Source organism: Dama dama, chromosome 25 (assembly GCF_033118175.1).
Source record: "Dama dama isolate Ldn47 chromosome 25, ASM3311817v1, whole genome shotgun sequence".
Classification (NCBI taxonomy): Eukaryota; Metazoa; Chordata; class Mammalia; order Artiodactyla; family Cervidae; genus Dama; species Dama dama.
The window spans coordinates 32,861,371-32,880,883 of NC_083705.1; the positions used below are offsets into that span (position 1 = coordinate 32,861,371).

At 36.5% G+C, this 19,513-nt stretch overlaps 2 protein-coding genes across 2 annotated transcripts in view; one reads left to right on the plus strand and one right to left on the minus strand.

Annotated features, from left to right (window-relative positions):
* Positions 1-19,513, plus strand: part of ARL15 (ADP ribosylation factor like GTPase 15) — a 447,977-nt gene that overhangs the window by 236,946 nt on the left and 191,518 nt on the right. The window lies entirely within an intron of this gene.
* LOC133046658 (protein S100-A11-like) lies at positions 10,879-12,015 on the minus strand. Its single transcript, XM_061129544.1, has one exon. The coding sequence runs from the start codon at positions 11,569-11,571 to the stop codon at positions 11,260-11,262; it is 312 nt and encodes a 103-aa protein (XP_060985527.1). The 5' UTR covers positions 11,572-12,015; the 3' UTR covers positions 10,879-11,259.

Consider the following 19,513-nt stretch of genomic DNA (forward strand, 5'->3'; position numbering starts at 1 on the left):
CTTAATGCCATCAGCATTGTCTAGATTCCCCTATTCTCCTTTTACTCACTATGAATCATGTATTTCCATTCTTGAATATAGAAATTTTCCTTTTCCTCTGCACTAAACCCTGACCTTTGAATATTGCTCATTACCAGATCTTCTGTGAAACCTTACCACTCTGACCATGTTAATACTTTTCAAAAGTGTCAATCTATTAACTACCATATTCACAAAAGTTTGTTTTTCATGTCCTTTTGTCTACTTCACTTTATTTACTTCACTTGAGTACCTTGCTTACAACAGGTTGTTTCTTTCTTCCCAAGTCTCTCATAAAAAGTGGGATATCTTGCCTGAATAATATTATTTTAATATGTTTTTAATTTATGGCCTGTCTTTTAACTATATAGAGCTTATTTCAGTTCCTGGCACCACAGACTTATCTTTTACTGCTTATATTTCTCATGTGGAGACTGGTACATGGCAAAGTTCTCTGGGAACATAATTGAGATGATTTTAAAGCAATGAATTCAATTTAATAAAAACAAATTTAGCTTTGTAAATTAATAAAAGTATTTTATTTGTGAAACTTTAGAAGGATTTCTTAAATTCTTACATTTAACAGTTTTTCTTCCTATACATATTTAAATATTTTATAATAATGAATCATAACCAATACAGTTAGAATTGTATTTTATCCTAACAATATTATTTTACTTTGTTATTTGAAGCAATATTATTTGGTTGGTTGTACTGGTGAATTTCACCCTTTATATCTGTACTTCAATTTTGTAGCTTGTAAAAATAAGTGTTTAGTTAACCCTCATTCAGCAAAGGCAACAAATTATTCTGAGGCAGAAGTTTCCAGAGCCATCTTTCTGGTTCTTAGCTTTATTTATTTATTTCATTTGCAAAGAAACTCAGCTGCTACACATTCCAAAGCTTACAAAGTTAATAAAGCATTTGTTGAGCTAAATTTATTTGAAAATAGACACATAGTTAATGTCAGTAAGATGCTTTGAAGATAAAAAGCACAATAAGCGTTAGTTATTATCATTATGATAATTATTATCATTATTATTATTACATAGTGTCTGCTTAAAAATACCTTTGGTTACTCTGGGATGGCTGCAACTAATGAGAGGAGTTAATCTGCTGGGTTTTATCCAGAACTAAGGATTTGCGACTTAATACACTAAAGGTCTTTTGTTTGTTTGTTTCCTAAGTAGATCAAGATATATGTTTATTCTCTAAAGAAAAATACTTCCTATAATGCAGAAGCATCAGAACTCACTTTGAATAGTTTGAATATTTTCTTATATGTCTAAGGATAGGTCTGATGGGTTGTAAAACAACCTTTTAAATAGTTAAAACCTTTTATTTCTTAACTATTTCTCCCTGGTATAAGAGCTCAAATTTATAATGTGTAGATACTTAAAAAAATAAAATATGAGAACTTAATTCTTATTACAAAAATGAAAAATTACACTTTTAGAAAGTCATAAAAATAATAACTAATTACATAAATTAACTCCTATAAGAGTATTTTATGGTGTTTCCTTAGGTTGTTCTTTAGAAGGAAGACTTCAAAATTAAGCCAAATTCCTTAGAAGAAACTGAAAAGATTGTCATCCCATATCAGAGATAAGGGAAGTAGTGGAACATTTTAATAGGCAGATGTATGAGAGTCACATGTACACCCAGCCTCATAATCAGAAAGACATTAGTGACATGTCTGAAGAAGACATTCCCTAATATTATTGCAAATTAAATAAGAAAAGACCTCAAGAGAATGAGAAGAGAAAAGGTGCCTGGAGCCAATGAATTACAATTGACAACCTAAAGGCAGTTGAAGAACCAATTGCTGGAGTGATCGCACAGCTATTCACTGTGTGCAGCAGACAGAGCGCAGCCAGAGCTGGGACAATGCCTGCAGTTCAGCAGCATTGCTTCAAAAGAATGGAAAGAGGGGAACGGGAAGAGCCACTGACCCCGAGACCAATTTCCAGGCAGCTGCACAAACTATATACTGTAATTAAAGGTTTTGACCAGTAATCACAGTGAAGCCAGACTACAGAAAGTCTAGGGAACCAGCAAGGTTTATAATGAGTCAGACATCCTTAACTTAAAACATGGAAAAGCAGGTAAAAAAACCAGTCCATTTCTGGCAGTGACTTTGAAAAGCTCTGTTGTGTTAGCACAGATATGAAAAGCACATATTTTGGGCTTTCCTCCTGTAAGAAGAAAAACACATAATGAAAGATACCTGCTTTCATCTTTTGAGATGAAAAGACTACTCTGCCGCTCAGAAACAGGCATTTTCTCCTTGCCACTTCATATTTTTTCTTTACCTATGAATTGCATGTGCCTTTGATGGAAACAATGAATTAGACGTGAGCAGTGGTACAGACAATAGACTGAATAGTGCTTAGAAGTGGCCACTCTTCCAGTGCTCCTGGACTCTGGTAGAAATGAACTCATCTACACCTGAGTAATTTGTCTATAGAACCTCTTCTCCTTTTTGTTCATTGGTGTCTAGACTCATTCTTTTTCTTTCTTTAGTAATATCTCTTTATGTAGAATTGCATATTCAGCCACAACTCTCATATTTAAATATTTGCATACCCACTTTGAGTATTCATTTCTTAACAAAAGAAGTATCTAGTGGTTCAAATGCAGGTAAGATTCAGACTTTCAACACAAATAAGAATTGTATTCTTAAAAGAGGCTAATGAAGAAAAATAGCATCTGGCTTTGCAGGCACCGCATAGATCCCTCCTGACTGGGTCTATTACATTCTTTAATTTCTTTACCAGAAGTTCTGAAATTCAAATTTCATATAAATATTTGGCCAAAAATTTAAAAAAATTTTTTTACAATTTTTCTACTATGTTATGTTATGTTAGTCACTCAGTCATGTCCGACTCTTTGTGACCCTGTGGACTGTAGCCGGACAGGCTCCTCTGTCCTTGGGATTCTCCAGGCGAGAATACTGAAGTGGGTTGCCATTAGAATTTCATTTTGTTATATTTAGCCTTACAATTAGACATGTTCGAGTCTGAACTCATTAGTGTGTGTATAGACTGACTGAGTTTAATTCACTCCACACCTGAAATAAGATTATGGAGCTTGAAAAGAATGTTCTGTAAAGAATGTTTAGACAGTAAATAGCTCCATAAAATAACTGGAATTATTTTCATAAGTGATAAATTAAATCAGTTGTGCCTGATGGGAAGAAGCTTCTTTATATGAACTGTGAAATAATTTGGATGTTGCATAGAATGATATGATTTTAACATGGAGAATTTGTAATATATTATTTATTTTTAGACTGTAGTTATGACTAATAATTTGTCAAGCCAAAACAAGTCTTTAGTGAAAGAGGCCAGAGTGGAAAATCTGGGTAACTTGTATAGTTTAGACAAGGAGAACAAAGAAATAATGAAATGAAAATAAAGAGTTTGGCAGGGGAATCCTTAGAGAACAGCTGGTTGAAGAATTCAGTTGTTAATGGTACTATAAAAGAAAGATACTCTCTCATCATGATTTAGCTCACTGCATTGAGGAGAAGACTGAATAATTAGAGGGATCATGAAAAAATAACCCCAAAATGATCATGAATTAGAGGTATAGTCTATATGCGGTAAGTTCAGTCCAGTTCAGTCTCTCAGTCATGTCCTTTGCAACCCTATGGACTGTAGCACACCAGGCTTCCCTGTCCTTCACCAACTCCTGGAGCTTGCTCAAACTCATGTCCATCGAGTCTGTGATGCCATCCAACCATCTCATCCTCTGTCGTCCCCTTCTCCTCCCACCTGCAATCTTTCCCAGCATCCGGGTCTTTTCCACTGAGTCAGTTCTTCGCATCCGGTGGCCAGAGTATTGAAGTTTCAGCTTCAGCATCAGTCCTTCCAGTGAATATTCAGGACCGATTTCCTTTAGGATGAACTGGTTTGATCTCCTTGCAGTCCAAGGGACTCTCAAGAATCTTCTCCAACACCACAGTTCAAAAGCATCAATTTTTTGTGGTCAGTTTTCTTTATAGTCCAACTCTTATGGCCATACATGACTTACATGCAGTAAGCAGTATCATTAATACTGTTACTGGTATTGTTATACAAAGGCAGATCATATGCCCAGACTAATGCCCCAATTCTCCAAAACATAAAAGCATAAATTCTTAAGACAGAACACCTTTCTTTCTTGCTACATATAAAGATTTACATTTTACTTAGTTCTAATATAGTTTCATTTAAAATGGTACTTGTCAAACTTATTGGAAAGTGAAGTCTAAATATTTAGACTTAATGTATGGGTAGAGATTCATTAAGTCTACAAATACATGTTTCTGCAGGTTTGGGGGAATAAAAATGATACTGAATTTCCATATTTTTATTTTGACTTTGATGTTCTTTAAATCTCAAGTTTTGACACATTTCTATTTTTTCTTAATAATAACTTTTAATGATTTTTTAATATTAATATGCAAATAAGCTCATTTTTTAGGTGAAAAGAGAACACAGATGTTAAGGTAAAACATGAAATCACTAAATTGCTTGAACCTGTTATAGCTAGCAAAGTTTTTTTTATTAATATAGCTATCTTTTTTATGTTACAAAAAGCTCTCTTTTTCTTTTTGTCTTCAAAACTTTTATCAGCACAGTTTTTTTGCTCTAGGGAAATACGGTTTTTCTGTAATGATTCTCAGTGTGCAATGCCCTTTAATTATTTAGAACGTTAGTTCTAGCAGTATCAATGTACAAAGTATAGAATATTTTGTCGAATCTGTACTAACTCTAAATGAGGCTCTGGACATTGCTTTTTTGGGTAAAATGCTAGATAATCTGTGTTTTTATAGTTTCATCTGTTAAAATGGAATATGAAAATTGCAGTCCTTTAGTACTTGCTTACTTGTTCTTATTTGGATTCTAGTCAGTCAAGATTTTGTCGTATGGTTCCTTAGCCATAGTAAAACTGAACTGAAAGATATGTGCTGTTAAAAATGTCATGTTTTTAAGATGCTTAAGCAAGAGACATGGCTGTAATTCCTGGATTTATTAATACTTTCACTGAAATTATTTTTAGAATAACTCTTCTCCACTCACTTTGAACACAAATATAGACAAGTTTGTGAAGAATTATAGTTGAGATTCCTTGACTCATTCTCTGTCAATTAAGATTATATGGCTAAAATCCTATAGAAAATTCATATCTATCGTTTTCACTTGGATCTCCATTGAGTATTACATAATCCTTAAAAATCCATTCAATCTCTGACTTCCCTGGTTGTCCAGTGGCTAAGACTCAGAGCTCCCAATGCATGGGATCTGGGTTTGATCCCTGGTCAGGGAACTAGATCCCACATGCAACAACTAAGACCCAGCACAGCCAAATAAATAATAAATGTTTTTTAAAAATCCATTCCATCTCATCTTAATTAATAATCTTAATGATTAATAAAACCACATAGTACACTTTTAAGAGGGTACCAAAAAGTATACAATGAGTATTCTTTTTACTCCTCATGAGCCCTGTTCCACTCTGATCTGTAACTCTCAGCCTTCAACTAAGCTACATTATTAAAAAACTTTGACTATCAAAAGGTTAGAAATACCAACCGTATAAATTTTGCTTAACATAATGAATATGGACTGTACATTAACGACTGTAATTTTCTTAAACTTAGTACTTCTAAGATACTAGCAGTAAAATGTTCAATCATTTCAAGAAAATTAGTTTTAATAGTTTAGTCTCTAGGTTATTACTCTGAGTTTTAAACAGTTTTACATTATATTTGTTACAAAGCTTTTCTCTAAAGAAACAAATCATTAAAGAGGCATTTAAAAGCCTTTGCCCTTATTTCTTCAGAAGTGAGTCTATGTTCCAAGCCATGGCTATGCTATAGATTTTAATCCATTCTTTCTCTTATTGATAAACTTTTAGGTTATTTCTGGATTTTTAAGATTATAAACAAAGTTGTTGATCTTTGTACATGTTTCCTTTTATATCTTTGCAAGCATTTCTCAAGTATATCATGATGTAAAATTGGAATTACTGGGTCAGAGGACATGCACATATTTAACTTGAGGGGTATTTAAGTTGCATTTGGGGTTTGGAGATGATGAACAATAAGACTCTGAGGTCAAAATCTGGATTTAAATCCTAATTGTTGAGTCATATTGGGCAAATACTGAAGTCTGTATCCTCATCTGTAAAATAGGGATAATCTTAGAACCTATCTTATAGTGAACAGCATGGATTAAATGAGCCCATAGAGAGTACTCAGTATTAACTGTTGCTCCTCACCTCCTCCAGACCAAGATGTTAAGAGGATTAAATGACACTTACAGCCCTTCCAAGTACAGTGGCCCATCAGTGCTCTTCAAATACACAAAGATGATACAGGAAACAATCCATCTAGGCACAGTATATTTATATGCTTTTGAGGGTGCTCAAAGAATAAATTATAAATACAAAAAAGAAATTGAAATCATTGGAACAATGAGGACCTTATACAACCCTTAAAATTTTTGTTAGATTAGTTATAAGCAATTAATTTATCTTACTTTCATATATAGAGTTCTTATTAGAAACTGCTTTTTTAAAATCATTAATAAAAGGTTCTTTCCTCTTTTGCCGTGATGAAGCCAGAAAGATCAAATCTTTCAGTGATTTTCGCTTGCACAATTTGACACTAAAACTTGTTCTTGATGATGTTCCAGATAGATCATTCTTGCCTTAATTTTTTAATACGTCAGTTTTGCAGTACTGTTAAGTTTGTAGCTTTGTCTTTAAAAAAGCAAAACAAAAGTACGTGTAGAATGTTATACTTTAGGGAGGTGTTTGGACTAGCTGTGGACCTACCTGCAGATCTCTAGCTTTCTGGGAGGCCCCACGGAAGCCCAGAAGTCTTTTCATAGTGTGTCACATGGTATGTTCTCAGGATGTGATTGACAGTCTTGTTTCCTCTCTTTGAAGGCCCAAGAAGTTACTCAGATTATTTTAGAGTGTTCTTCACACCAGTTCTTACTTTCAGATTTAAATAAAACCTTCTTAAAAAAAAAAAAAAAAAACCTTCTTAAACCTTAAAGGTGGATTACTTTGCATTACTTTTATTGCTTTTCAGTTGTTTTTGGAACTGAGTCTTCCTAAAAACAAGATTTTCTGGGGTATGTTTTCTTTTGGAGGAAGTTTAAGGATTCCTTATGGACTTTCCCCAAACCCCAGATTTACCAACCAGAAGAGCCTAACGGAAACAACTTACTTAATAAAATAATGAAAACAAGAAAACAAGACATACTAGGGAAAAAAACTGCCTCCAATCTCTGTATTGCTTATCATAAATCAGACCTGTGTGTGTGTTTAATAAAAAGGAGGGTGTTGTTCCTCCCCACCCCCGGTTCATTCTCAGTTTCTTTTGATCATTGATCTGGGTGACCCTATGCTCAGGGTTTTTTTCCTTCATTTGACATGGACAGATTTTTTTTTTTTTTTTTTTTGACATGGACAGATTTTTGAAGTATAGCTCTCCTTTGGGAAGCCCAGCCAGTTCCACTTGACTAATCTGTGATCTAATGACAGTAATGCAGGGTTACTACAGTGGCCATTTTGTGCGCTTTGAGGAGGGCGGCCAGACAGAGTGGGAGAAAGGCCGTGTCTGCAGAGAATGAGAGAGGCAGGGCGATTGAATAGTGTGAAAAAGACTTGTTAGGCCACATTAGTTTGGCTGATTTACTTCACTACAGGTCAAGAAAGGCCAAAAACAGGCTTGTTAAATCGCAAAGTTGAAAATCCTGGTATTAGAAAGCTTTCAGATCTCTGAGAACTGTTCATTCCAAAGTTGGTTTTAACTCACCTTTGAGTTATACCAATCAGAGGAGCATCACCTGGTCCTTCAGTCTTACATACATTTATGAAATGATTCTGTGACCCTGGGTTCTTTTTCAGTGCTGCCAGTTTTCAGCGCCCTGTCATAGTTGGACCTTTGTACAATGGGCTTGGATGTAAAGGAGAACCCAAATGCAGAGCAAGTCATTGCACTTTTTTATGCCCTGTGTTCAACCCTTAATGAAGTGTCCATGTATTGCATTTGGAAATGCTGCAGGAGTGCCTTGGTGAATGTCCATACTGACAATGGGACAGAGCTCTGAGATTTGTTTCTACATGTCTACTCGAATGTGTGTCTGTGTAAGTGCACATGCTTGTGAGAACTCCCTATAGAATTAGTTGTCAGTGTTTGTCTTTCCTCCATATCAAGCTTAAACTGGTATATTTTATAGCTTACTGTTGTTTATGAAAGAAAATAGATGATATATCAAAAAACACCCAAGTTCCTGGATATATTGCCAGCTTAAATATTATAGGAATGCAAAAGTGATCTTCTGGAATTTTTATTACTTTTTCTTTCATATTCAAAAGGACTTTGGAACTGATAGATTATCCCAAGAAGTACAGTTAAAAGCTACATTGTGCTGTGCTGTGTGCTGTGCTAATCGCTTCAGTCGTGTCTGCCTCTGCGACCCCACGGACTGCAGCACACCAGGCCTCCCGGTCCTTCACCATCTCCCAAAGTTTGCTCAGGCTCAAATCCAATGAGTGGGTGATGCCATCTTCAAATCACCTAGCTGCAACAAATCATTACAATATTACAGTAAGAGCCAATGGAAATATGTAAGAAGTACTGTGGGATGACAGAGAAGAGACTGAAATTATTTGAAATAATGTGTGTAGCACAAGGTATGTTTCCACATACATTATCTCAAGTAATTCTGTCAACTGCCTGGGGGAAGCCTGGTATTGTATTACTTCCTTATCCATTTTATAAATGAAGGTCCCAGTAATGAAGTCATAAATTACTCAAATCCAATTTGTGACTTGAACCCAAGTCTTTGGACTTCAGCTCATCTGCTGTTTTTGTTTGTTGTCCAGTCGCTTAGTTGTGTCCCGATTCTTTGCAACCCCATGAACTACAGCACACTAGGCTTCCCTGTACTTCACTGTCTCTCGGAGTTTGTTGACACTCGTGTCCATTAAGTTGATGATGCAATCTAACTATCTCATCCTCTGTCACCCCCTTCTTCTCTTGCCCTCCTCTTTCCCAACATCTGGGTCTTTTCCATTGAGTCAGCTCTTCACATCAGGTGGTCAAAATATTGGAGCTTCAGCTTCAGCATCAGTCCTAATGAATATTCAGGGTTGATTTCCTTTAGGATTGACTGTTTTGATCTCCTTGTTGTCCAGGGGACTCTCAAAAGTCTTCTCCAGCACCGCAATTTGAAAGCATTAGTTCTTTGGTGCTCAGCCTTCCTTATGGTCCAATTTTTACATCTGTACACAACTACTGGAAAAATCATAGCTTTGACTATACAGACCTTTGTTGGCAAAGTGATGTCTCTACTTTTTAATACTCTGTCTAGGTTATGATAGCTCTCCTTCTCAGGAGTGAGCGTCTTAATTTCGGCACTGTAGTTGCTATCCACAGTGATTTTGGTGCCCTAAGAAGATCTGCCTCTGTTCTACTTTTTCCCCTTCCGTTTACCATAAAGTGATGGGACTGGGTGCCATGATCTTAGTTTTTTCAATGTTGAGTTTTAAGCCAGGTTTTTCACTCTCCTCTTTCACTTTCATCAAGAGGCTCTTTAATTCCTCTTCACTTTCTGCCATTAGAGTGGTATCACCTGGATATCTGAGGTTGTTAATATTTCTCCTGGCACTCTTGATTCCAGCTTGTGATTCATCCAGCCTGGCATTTCACATGATGTACTCTGCGTAGAAGTTAAGCAGGGTAAAAATATACAGCCTTGACTCCTTTCCTGGTTTTGAACCTGTCTGTTGTTCCATGTGTGGTTCTAATTGTTGCTTCTTGATCTGCATGTAGGTTTCTCAGAAAACTAGTAAGGTGGTCTGATATTCCCATTTCTCTAAGAATTTTTCACAGTTTGTTGTGACCCACACAAACAAAGACTTTAGCGTAGTATTTGAAGCAGAAGTAGATGTTTTTCTGAAATTGCTTTGCTTTCTCTATGATCCAGCAAATGTTGGCAATTTGATCTCTTAATTCCTCTGTCTTTCCTCAACCCAGCTTGCACTTTTGGAAGTTCTCAGTTCATATACTGTTGAAGCCTAGCTTGAAGGATTTTGAGCATTATCTTGCTTGCATGTGAAATGAGTGCAGTTGTACAGTAGTTTGAACATTCTTTGTCATTGCCCTTCTTTGGGACTGGAATGAAAACTGACCTTTTCCAGTCCCGTGGCCACTGCTGAGTTATCCAAATTTGCTGACATATTGAGTGCAGCACTTTGATAACATCAACTTCTAGGATTTGAAATAGCTCAGCTAGAATTCCATCACCTCCACTCATTCTGTTCCTAGCGATGCTTCCTAAGGCCCACTTGACTTCACACTCCAGGATGTCTGGCTCTAGGTGAATGGCCACACCATGGTGGTTATCCAGGTCATTAGCACCTTTTTTGTATAGTTCTTCTGTGTATTCTTGCTACCTCTTCCTAATCTCTTCTGCTTCTGTTAGGTTTTTACTCTACCACAACAATCTCTTCTCTTTGATTTTATTTAAAAAAAAAGAAGCATTTTATTTGATTTTTAAGATATACTTTTTTTTTTCACTTTCAAGTTTTAAATCTTTTTCTCTGGAATGATTTTTGGTACTTGGATAGGCCCCACCTGAGAATTTGTAGATGGGCCTTTTTTGCAAATGAGTTCAGTTAAAATTAGAGTAATATATTGAAGAAACTAAACCAAATATATATTTATATATTTGTGAAATGGAGTGACTATTGTATTCTATACTTAGGAAAGGAAGTCTGCTGATTTGGGCTTAGCTTACTGTCCAGTTCATCTTTGTTTTTAGAAATAACATGAGATGTCATTAGAGAAAGAATGACACTGAAAGCAGTTTTGCAAACACTGAACATCCTCCTTAAGCTTTCCTGTCTTTAACCCACCTCTGGTTCCATTCATTCAGTATTTGTATTCCTCAGTTTTATAAGTGAGAGACAAGAAGGAGAAGAGAAGATTAAAAAAAAAAAAAGTAATGGAGATACAAAAACTATATTTTGGGAATTGTTAACCATTCTAAAGAGAACAAGACATTTTATTTTTTGTTTTAAAAAACAATATTGTTTTATTACTAACAGGAGTGGCCTGCCTGGGTAGGTGGGTGTGCTGGGCTCAGGGTATGTGGGAGCTGTGAAGAGCAGAGAACTGAGAGGCTGGAAAGAAAGGGAGTGAGTCTGGAGGCTAGGCCCACAGGTTCCTCCAATTCACTTCTGGCAAGAGGCGGACTTAATAAAGGACTCATGGCGAGCAATGGCCAGGCCACCAATAAGATTAAGAAATTCTTGGAATTCTAGCTGCCCACCAGAGTTGCGGTCCAATCTCTTCATCATGCAGTCAAGGACACCAGGGTCCTTCTGGTTCTTTGTCAAGGCACCCAGCTCTCTATTCATGAAGATTAGGAACTTGGCCTTGGAGACTTTGCTGTTGTTACCATCCCTTCCAGCATGCTTTTGGAAAACAGCAATCAGAGACTTGATGCATCGTTCAGTCTCTGTAGGGCTGGATACTTTTGCCATGTCGGAGAGGAGCGAGGCGCGCGGATGCGAGTGGGGAGCTGCGCAGCTGGCACTGGGCGGCGGGCCGGGTCCAAGACATTTTCTTAATGTGACCCTTTATACACTTAGATGAGAAATAATAATCACAGAGTTAAAAGGTACCTTTGCATTAGATAGCAGTTCCCTTTTTTGGTGCATGCATGCGTGCTCAGTCCCTGCAGTTGTGTCCAACTCTTTGTGACCCTGTGAACTTTAGCCCACCAAGCTCCTCCACCCATGGGATTCTCAAGGCAAGAATACTGGAGTGGGTTTGCCATATCCTCCTCCAGGGGATCTTCCCAACCCAGGGATAGAATGTGCGCCTCCTATGTTTCCTGCATTGCAGGTAGATTCTTTGCCACTGAGCCGCTGGGAAGGCCCCTCCCTGGGAAAGCCCCTCCCTTTTTTGTTACCTCTTATGAAATACTTCTACCACCCAGGTGACGTGATAGAGAAAAGACAGGCTGGGATTTAGATCAACTCATCTGACCTCAAAGTGGCAATCGATTCCTAGATTCTCTCTATCCTGTAAAGTGCTGTGACCTACTAAAGGATCCAACACATTAGAAAATACTTCTTAGCTCTCAAAATAATTCTGACTTTTAATTTTATACCGCTGTTGTCTTCTCTGAATGATATTGCACTGTGTCTCTATTTCAGAAATCGTTGGTGTTCTTGTTAAGAAACTTGCTGAGCTACCTTTTATTGAGTCAGCAAATATTTACTGGGAAAAGGATCTCTGTTTGATTACTGATATATCTGTAGGTGCCTAGAGCACCTCCTTCAAACGTAGTAGGTACTCAGTAAATATTGGCAGTTTAACAAATTTATTCAGTGCTTATAATGGATCAGCTGTTCAATTTATGGACCAAGTCCCTGCCATTGTATAGTGTTCCAAGTGGGCAATGTTCAAAAATGTTTTTCTTTATAGTGTGGTGGCAGTAATTCACTTTTAGAGATAGGTAAAGTGAAAGATTTAGATAATGTAAAAAAAATTATTATAATGCAGCATTCCTAAAAATACTTGAAAAATTTAATTAGAATATTTAAGAGAAAATGGGAATCATTATTTAAAATACCTATCTGAATTATGTGCCCAGTACCTTTTTTTGTTTGCTTGTTTGTTAATGTTATATTATTTGCTGAGAATTTCCATGTTTTATTCCTGAACTAAAAATATTTAATATTGTCATGTTAAAACATAATTCAGATATTGCTGACAAAATTTATTGAGTAGAATTGTTCCTTTTTTCTTCTCCTTTGAAGAAATGGAAGTATGTTTAATGTATTGGAGAAATGTAGCAATTATTAAAGAACTTTGAATAAAAACCTCCTAAGACCAGTCATGGTAGAACTCAGAAATTTGGTGAACATTAACTGGTATGACATTTGCTAAGGCAGGTGGTAAATGTCAAAAAAGTATCCACTTGCCTTGTATGGCATATATGCACCAAGCCTTGAGACGCATTGTGTCCCTGGGGTAATCATCTGAAATGCCTTTCATCTGTTTCACAGACTCAATCCTGTACAGAAACTTTTTACTCCAAGACCATAATGAAAACACATCTGTGCTTAAGAATGCAGATTTAAAAAAAAAAACACATGCATATATATACACATACGTGTGTGTGTGTCCATATTAAGTTCGTATTTAAAATAATCTTTCATAGCAGACTCTTGATTTTCATCAGGGTATATTCTGAACTCTTCTCCAACAGAGAAGTCACTTACTATGTAATATTGTTACTTGAGAGAAAAGACTAAGTCATATTTGTACATTTCCAGAAATCACTTATCTATTTCAGAAGAGGTTTGATGACCCAAATCAATCTTTATTTTAGTTAATTAATTTTAAAAAAGGTTTTTTTGGTTGCGCTGCACAGCTTCTTTGGATCTTAGTTCCGTGACCAAGAATTGAGCCCAGGTGCCCAGCAGTGGAAGTGCAGAGTCCTAATTACTGGATCACCAGGGAATTCATTCAAATCAATCTTTTAATGGGGAGAGGATGTGTAGGAAACATATTGTACTAGAGACCTTCACACACACACTTTCAGCCTTTGGATCATGAGAATCAGAACATCCCCTACAGTAAATCCTAGCTCTTTATTAGGAAAAGATAGCCATCAAATACAGAGTTAAGGGAACAGTTTGGAATCAACATGTACACACTGCTAAATTTAAAATGGATGACCAACAAGGACGTACTATATAGTACAGGGAACTTTGCTCAATGTCATGAGGCACCCTGGATGGAAGGGGAGTTTAGGGGAGAATATATACATGTCTATGTATGGCTGAGTTGCTTTGTTATGCACCTGGAACTGTCACAGCATTGTTAATTAGCTATTTTTCTATATAAAATTAAAAGTTTTTAAAAAATACAGAGTTGCTGAATGTGTGCCAAAGTGCTTGGAGTGGGAGTCAGGGGGCCCGTTCAACAGTCTCCACTAGGGGCAAATGCTGCCCAAGTATTTTCAGTTCATGTCAGACAAGGTTTGGGGTGCTGGTTTGGTCTTAATCTAAAGAATACTGTGGCCCAGGCATTTGGCTCAATGTCAGAATGTCTTTCATGTTTGAATTGAGCTATGGAGAATTCACCTTAGAATGGAGCAAATTCCCTAGACCAGACTTCTATGAGCATTGCACATTCAACAATAGACACTATTCTCAGTGATTACCAAGAATTCAATTACATGTCCTTTTCAGGACTAAATGGCTGCATCTTTAACATCAAAGCATGGCTTTGTATTTGTCCATCACTCATCCTTTATGAATACTTTCTTTATATGCCTGTATCATATAAATATGTATGTGTATGGGGTGTGATTATGAAGCAATAAGACCTTCAAAAATATATATACTGCAGTGTGTATGAACACTGTTCCCTTCTAAGCACAGACTTTTAAATTTTATGATGTATTGTTACAGGAAAAAGTGATAACATGAAATTGTATAATTTGGATTTTATTTTCCTATTTAAAATAGATTTCAATATTCATGTTATTATAAGACTTAACAGAATAAAGATCAACTTAAAGATCGTCTGTATTAGTGTTATGTCTGAGACCTGGTCAAAGATATCTCTGGAAGCCAGCCTAGTAAGGGAGAGGAAAGCCTGCTGAGGCCTGGTGCCTTACCGACCTTCCCTGTAAGGAGTAATGCAGAGACAAAGATGTTGATACTCTCTACATCCAGTATTACCATAAGAGGCTCTGTTATTTAAGCAGTGCCAACTCCATTGAATTGGTCTCCTGCCTTCTGGCATAGGAGCCATCCAAGAAAACCTTTATATGTGTTTTGCTTTTTTTTTTTTCATTTATTTTTATTAGTTGGAGGCTAATTACTTTACAATATTGTAGTGGTTTTTGTCCTACATTGACATGAATCAGCCATGGATTTACATGTGTTCCCCATCCCGATCCCCCCTCCCACCTCCCTCTCCACCCGATCCCTCTGGGTCTTCCCAGTGCACCAGGCCCGAGCACTTGTCTCATGCATCCAACCTGGACTAATGATCTGTTTCACCCTAGATAATATACATGTTTTGATGCTGTTCTCTCGAAACATCCCACCCTCGCCTTCTCCCACAGAGACCAAAAGTCTGTTTTGCTTTTTAAAAAAAAATATTTCTTCTTCTTCATCTATGTAATCATGAATTTGTCTAAGTACTATAAATGTGTATTTCATTGACCAATTTGTTCTTTTATTCAGTATGTATATATTGAGCACCTGCTCACATAGTCTAGGAAAAATTTACTCTTTAGAACTAAATATCTTCATTGCTGATGGATTCACAAGAATATGCAAAGACTTCTAAAGATAAATACCAGAAGAATTCCAAATAAATTTTGGGCATCACTTGGAATAAGTATGTAGCATGAAGCTTCACAAGGAGATGACTCTCATATCAGTTTTAGCCCTAAAAGTTGTGGGATATACATGCATAGATTCCATATTCTAGTGCCACTTAAAAAAAAGTTTCACTACTTTGTCCATTAGCCACATGTAAGTAGCTGGAGGCAGGGGAGGGAGAGGAATGTACGGAAATGTGTCTGACTTAGGATGTCTCGTTTTCCAGAATCCCTGCCAAGGGCTGGCAAGCCCAGAAAGGCAGAGGCTGGCACTGTTCCCTGTGGTGCTCCGCCCTTCGTGGCATACCCCATCAGACGCCTGTTCTAGGCATGACCCAGATTCCCTAGCTGATGCTTGGGTCCAGCAGTGCCCGTCACATTTTTTTTTTTTTTCCCTGTTCCCTCATCTCTTTATCTCAAGTCTAGCTTAGCCATTAAGTTTTAAGAAATGTTCCAATAGCCTTTGCCAAATTGTGTCTGCCCTTCTCAGTGGCACATGCCCAACTGTCAGTTGACAGGTGGACACACCACCTGGGGAACAGTTATCTTCCTGCACCAGATGGAGTTTTACTGGTCCAGGAGAAGGCCCACAACTGGGTTGCTAGAACAGATGCTCTGCAGACAGTCTCTGGATCTCAGCTTTCCTCATCCTCCCATTGTTCCACCTTCTCTCACCGTGGATGTAGATGTGAGCAGAGTTCTCTAGCATTCTAGGAGATTTCCAAACTTAAAATTTCTCTACTAAACTGATGTTTGAGGAACAGTCTTTAGCCTTCTAAAGCTTAAGAAAGAAAATCTCTAAAAGCAGAGATGTAGAAGTATGGAATTTGAATAGTGACCTTAAAAAACATAAGTTATGAAAACATTTGTATTAGCCATTGCCAAAAGGTTATTTGGCTGGTGTTGGGAGTGTTGACACTTTAACTGGCTTTTTCACCTCTCAATAGCACAATTTGGATTTAAGTCTATTTATGGTAAATGGTCACACAGAGAAAGTAGTATCTTCCAGATTTTCAAAGTGTGGAAGAAAAAATTTCTGTGGTCTGATACATTTCCTTGTTTTATTATAAATAATTGAAAAAATGTGAAAGTGGATTCCTTTGATTTCCAACCTAGTACTTAAAAATTTTAGAGGAAATTTAATTTAGTGAAACTTGTTTTTCAAATAAGAAACCCAATGTTTTCAATTTTGCCTTTCAGCCATAAACCATCTGCATTATGACAAATGACTCATCAATTTTAGTAAAAGGAGTCTAAATGCCCCATCTTGTTATAGCCCCTTGCAGTTGTGTTACAAAGATGTCTTGCAGCCTTATACCTCATTCAAGGAGGGTACCATGGCACACTTATTTTTATCTCATCATTTTAAGGATTTTGTAATTGGCCTCCTGTTTCCTCCTTTTTTCCTCTCGTTATCCTTCCTTCTGTCCTTCCTCCCATTCTTTCTTCCTTTTTCCTTCCTTCACTCATTGTGAAATACTATATTAAAAATGTGAAAAACATAGGACCATGTTTGTGGTTTAAAGAATAGTATAACAAATGCCAGTGTCCCTCCATCCATTTAAAGAATAACACCTTATTCATCTCTGTGCCCTTCGTTTGCATGTGTCTCCCTACCTCGCCATCCAGAAACAATCACTGTCTTGAATTTTGTGTTGCCTATTTCCTTGCTTCTGTCACCTCTGTATTACATAGCAGTGTGCCTATTTTGACCTTTATGTAGGTTAAAAACTCATACTGTGAAATATGTTCTGTGATTCTCTGTTGGTTCATGATTACATTTTTTGCAGTGCATCCATGTTTATCACTGTGGCTGTTATTTATTCCTTTTCATTGCTATATCATATTCTATCATATGAGTATATCACTCTTCATCCACTCTACTCTTGATGGATATTTTCCATTGTTGTTTACCTTGTTTGGATATTGAAAAAAACTTGTGAACATTTCTCAGTGTTTCTGATTTATACATACAAACATTTCATAATAGTATATACCTAAAGAATGTAAGGATTTTGAAGTACATGCATATTTAACCTTATTAGGTACTACCAAGACATTTTCCAGAGTAGATAAAAATACCTTTTGTTCATATCCCTGTCAATATGTGGAATTATTTTGCTTTTTATATTTTGCTAATCTTCATGCATAATTTGACGTTTTCTGATTGTTGCTGTTAAATACAAGAAATTTACATTTATATATTTTTGTAGCCAGCAAACTTGCTAGACTTTCATCTTTATGATTTATCTGTGTATTCTGTGGTTTTTCTGTGTGCATTAATTTCATCAGCAAATAACAGCTTGTTTCTTCCTATCTCTGTGTTATTTCTATTTCCTTTTCTTATCTTCCTGCACTGACTTGGGGCTTCAGGACAATTTTGAATAGAATTGGTGACAGCAAGTGTTCTCCTCTCCTTGTGACTTATAAAGGAGTGGCTTTGAAACATTTCTTCTTTAACTATAATGTTTGCTACAGGCTATTTATTTTATTTATTTAGAAAAATGACTTTAATCCAATAGAAGGTGAAGGACATTCTTGTAAAAGCTGTCCTTTTCTATTGTGAAATAGATTTTATGATGAATGGATGTGGAAATTTATCAAATGCTTTTTAAATAATTATTGGGAGAGTTATATGATTTTTCCCTATTAATAGTAACCTATGAATATGGTAAATTACCTAAATTTATTATCTAATATTTAATCACACTTGCATAGTTAGGTGTGATGGCCACAGAAGAAATGTCAGAAGTTCTCTGCTCTTAATTAACTTACAGTCTAATTGAAGAGACAAAAAACATGATTAAAGAAAAGTTAATAGATGCCAGAAGGGTATGTTGTAATTATTTGCCACATTAATGGGGCTTTGAGTTCTTCTGGCAAAAACTACTATGGGCTGTAGTGGACTGAGCCAGCTTCCTGCAGGGATTCTGGGGCTGAAAGTAGAAGAATGGCTATTGATCTTTTATGACCCTGAATAGCATTGCTTTGGTTTACCAAATTACATACCTGCTTTTTGAGATTTGAATACTGATTTCAAGTCATCATTCATGTGGAGTCACTACTGCTTAGTGAGATTGCATTTGTCTGACACTCTTAGGAACTACCCTGTTCCCAGCCAGTAGTTTGCTGCAGCTTAGTTTTTATGTCATTAGTCTGATCCTGAATTTGCTGCTATAAAACAAGCTTCGTAAATATTTGGACTTCCCCCCCCCCCCTTAATAAACTGTTTGATTTTCAAGGCTGATTGGAAAAGAGATGATTAAGAATCATTAAGAATGATTTGATTAAACAAACCATCATAAGGCGCCGATAATATGAATAGGACTCCACTTGGGTCCTGTGTAAATAAGTAATCATACTTGCCTTCAGAAAGCTTCGAACTGTCTACTGGGAAGTTTAAAATTCAGTGAGATTGGTGCACTGCTGTCCTTGAACATCGAGTAATTAAGATTCCCATTTTTATATCATGGGGGATGATTTTTGCCTCAGCGGTTTCAAGAAAGTTACTCTAACTCTGAACAGGCTGAGAAAATCATTTTGCTGGGTAATGGGTCCAAGACAGGGAGAAACTTAACTTTTCAGTGGCCAAAATAGTTTATTTTTTATTATTTTCTTTCAGAGTTCTACTTGTACACATTTCTTTGTTTTTTACTTGACATAGTCCTACAGGTTCCTCTTTTACAGTTCTTTACATTTTCTGTCATTTTCATCACAGGTGTACCTACCCCAGTTTTGACAATCCTGTAAGACCTCTTCATTCAGTGCTGCTGCCTTCCCATTCTTTTTGCCTTAATTTACTCATATCCTTCTGATAATTCCTCACTTTTAGAATGAGTTGTTTTTTCTTCCCTTGGTCTTTTTGTGTTTTGCTCTGTAACCTATTCTCATTCTTTATCTTCCCACCTGCTTTTGGAAAGAGCTGTGCTAGTTGGCAACATATCTGCCACATTAAATGAACATTTTAGTCGCTGGTGCCCAGGATGCATCCCGTTTCTGTAGCTGTACAGTCAATCAGCTAATATACAAAATACAGTATTATGATTATACTTATTAACATTTGGAGCCATTTA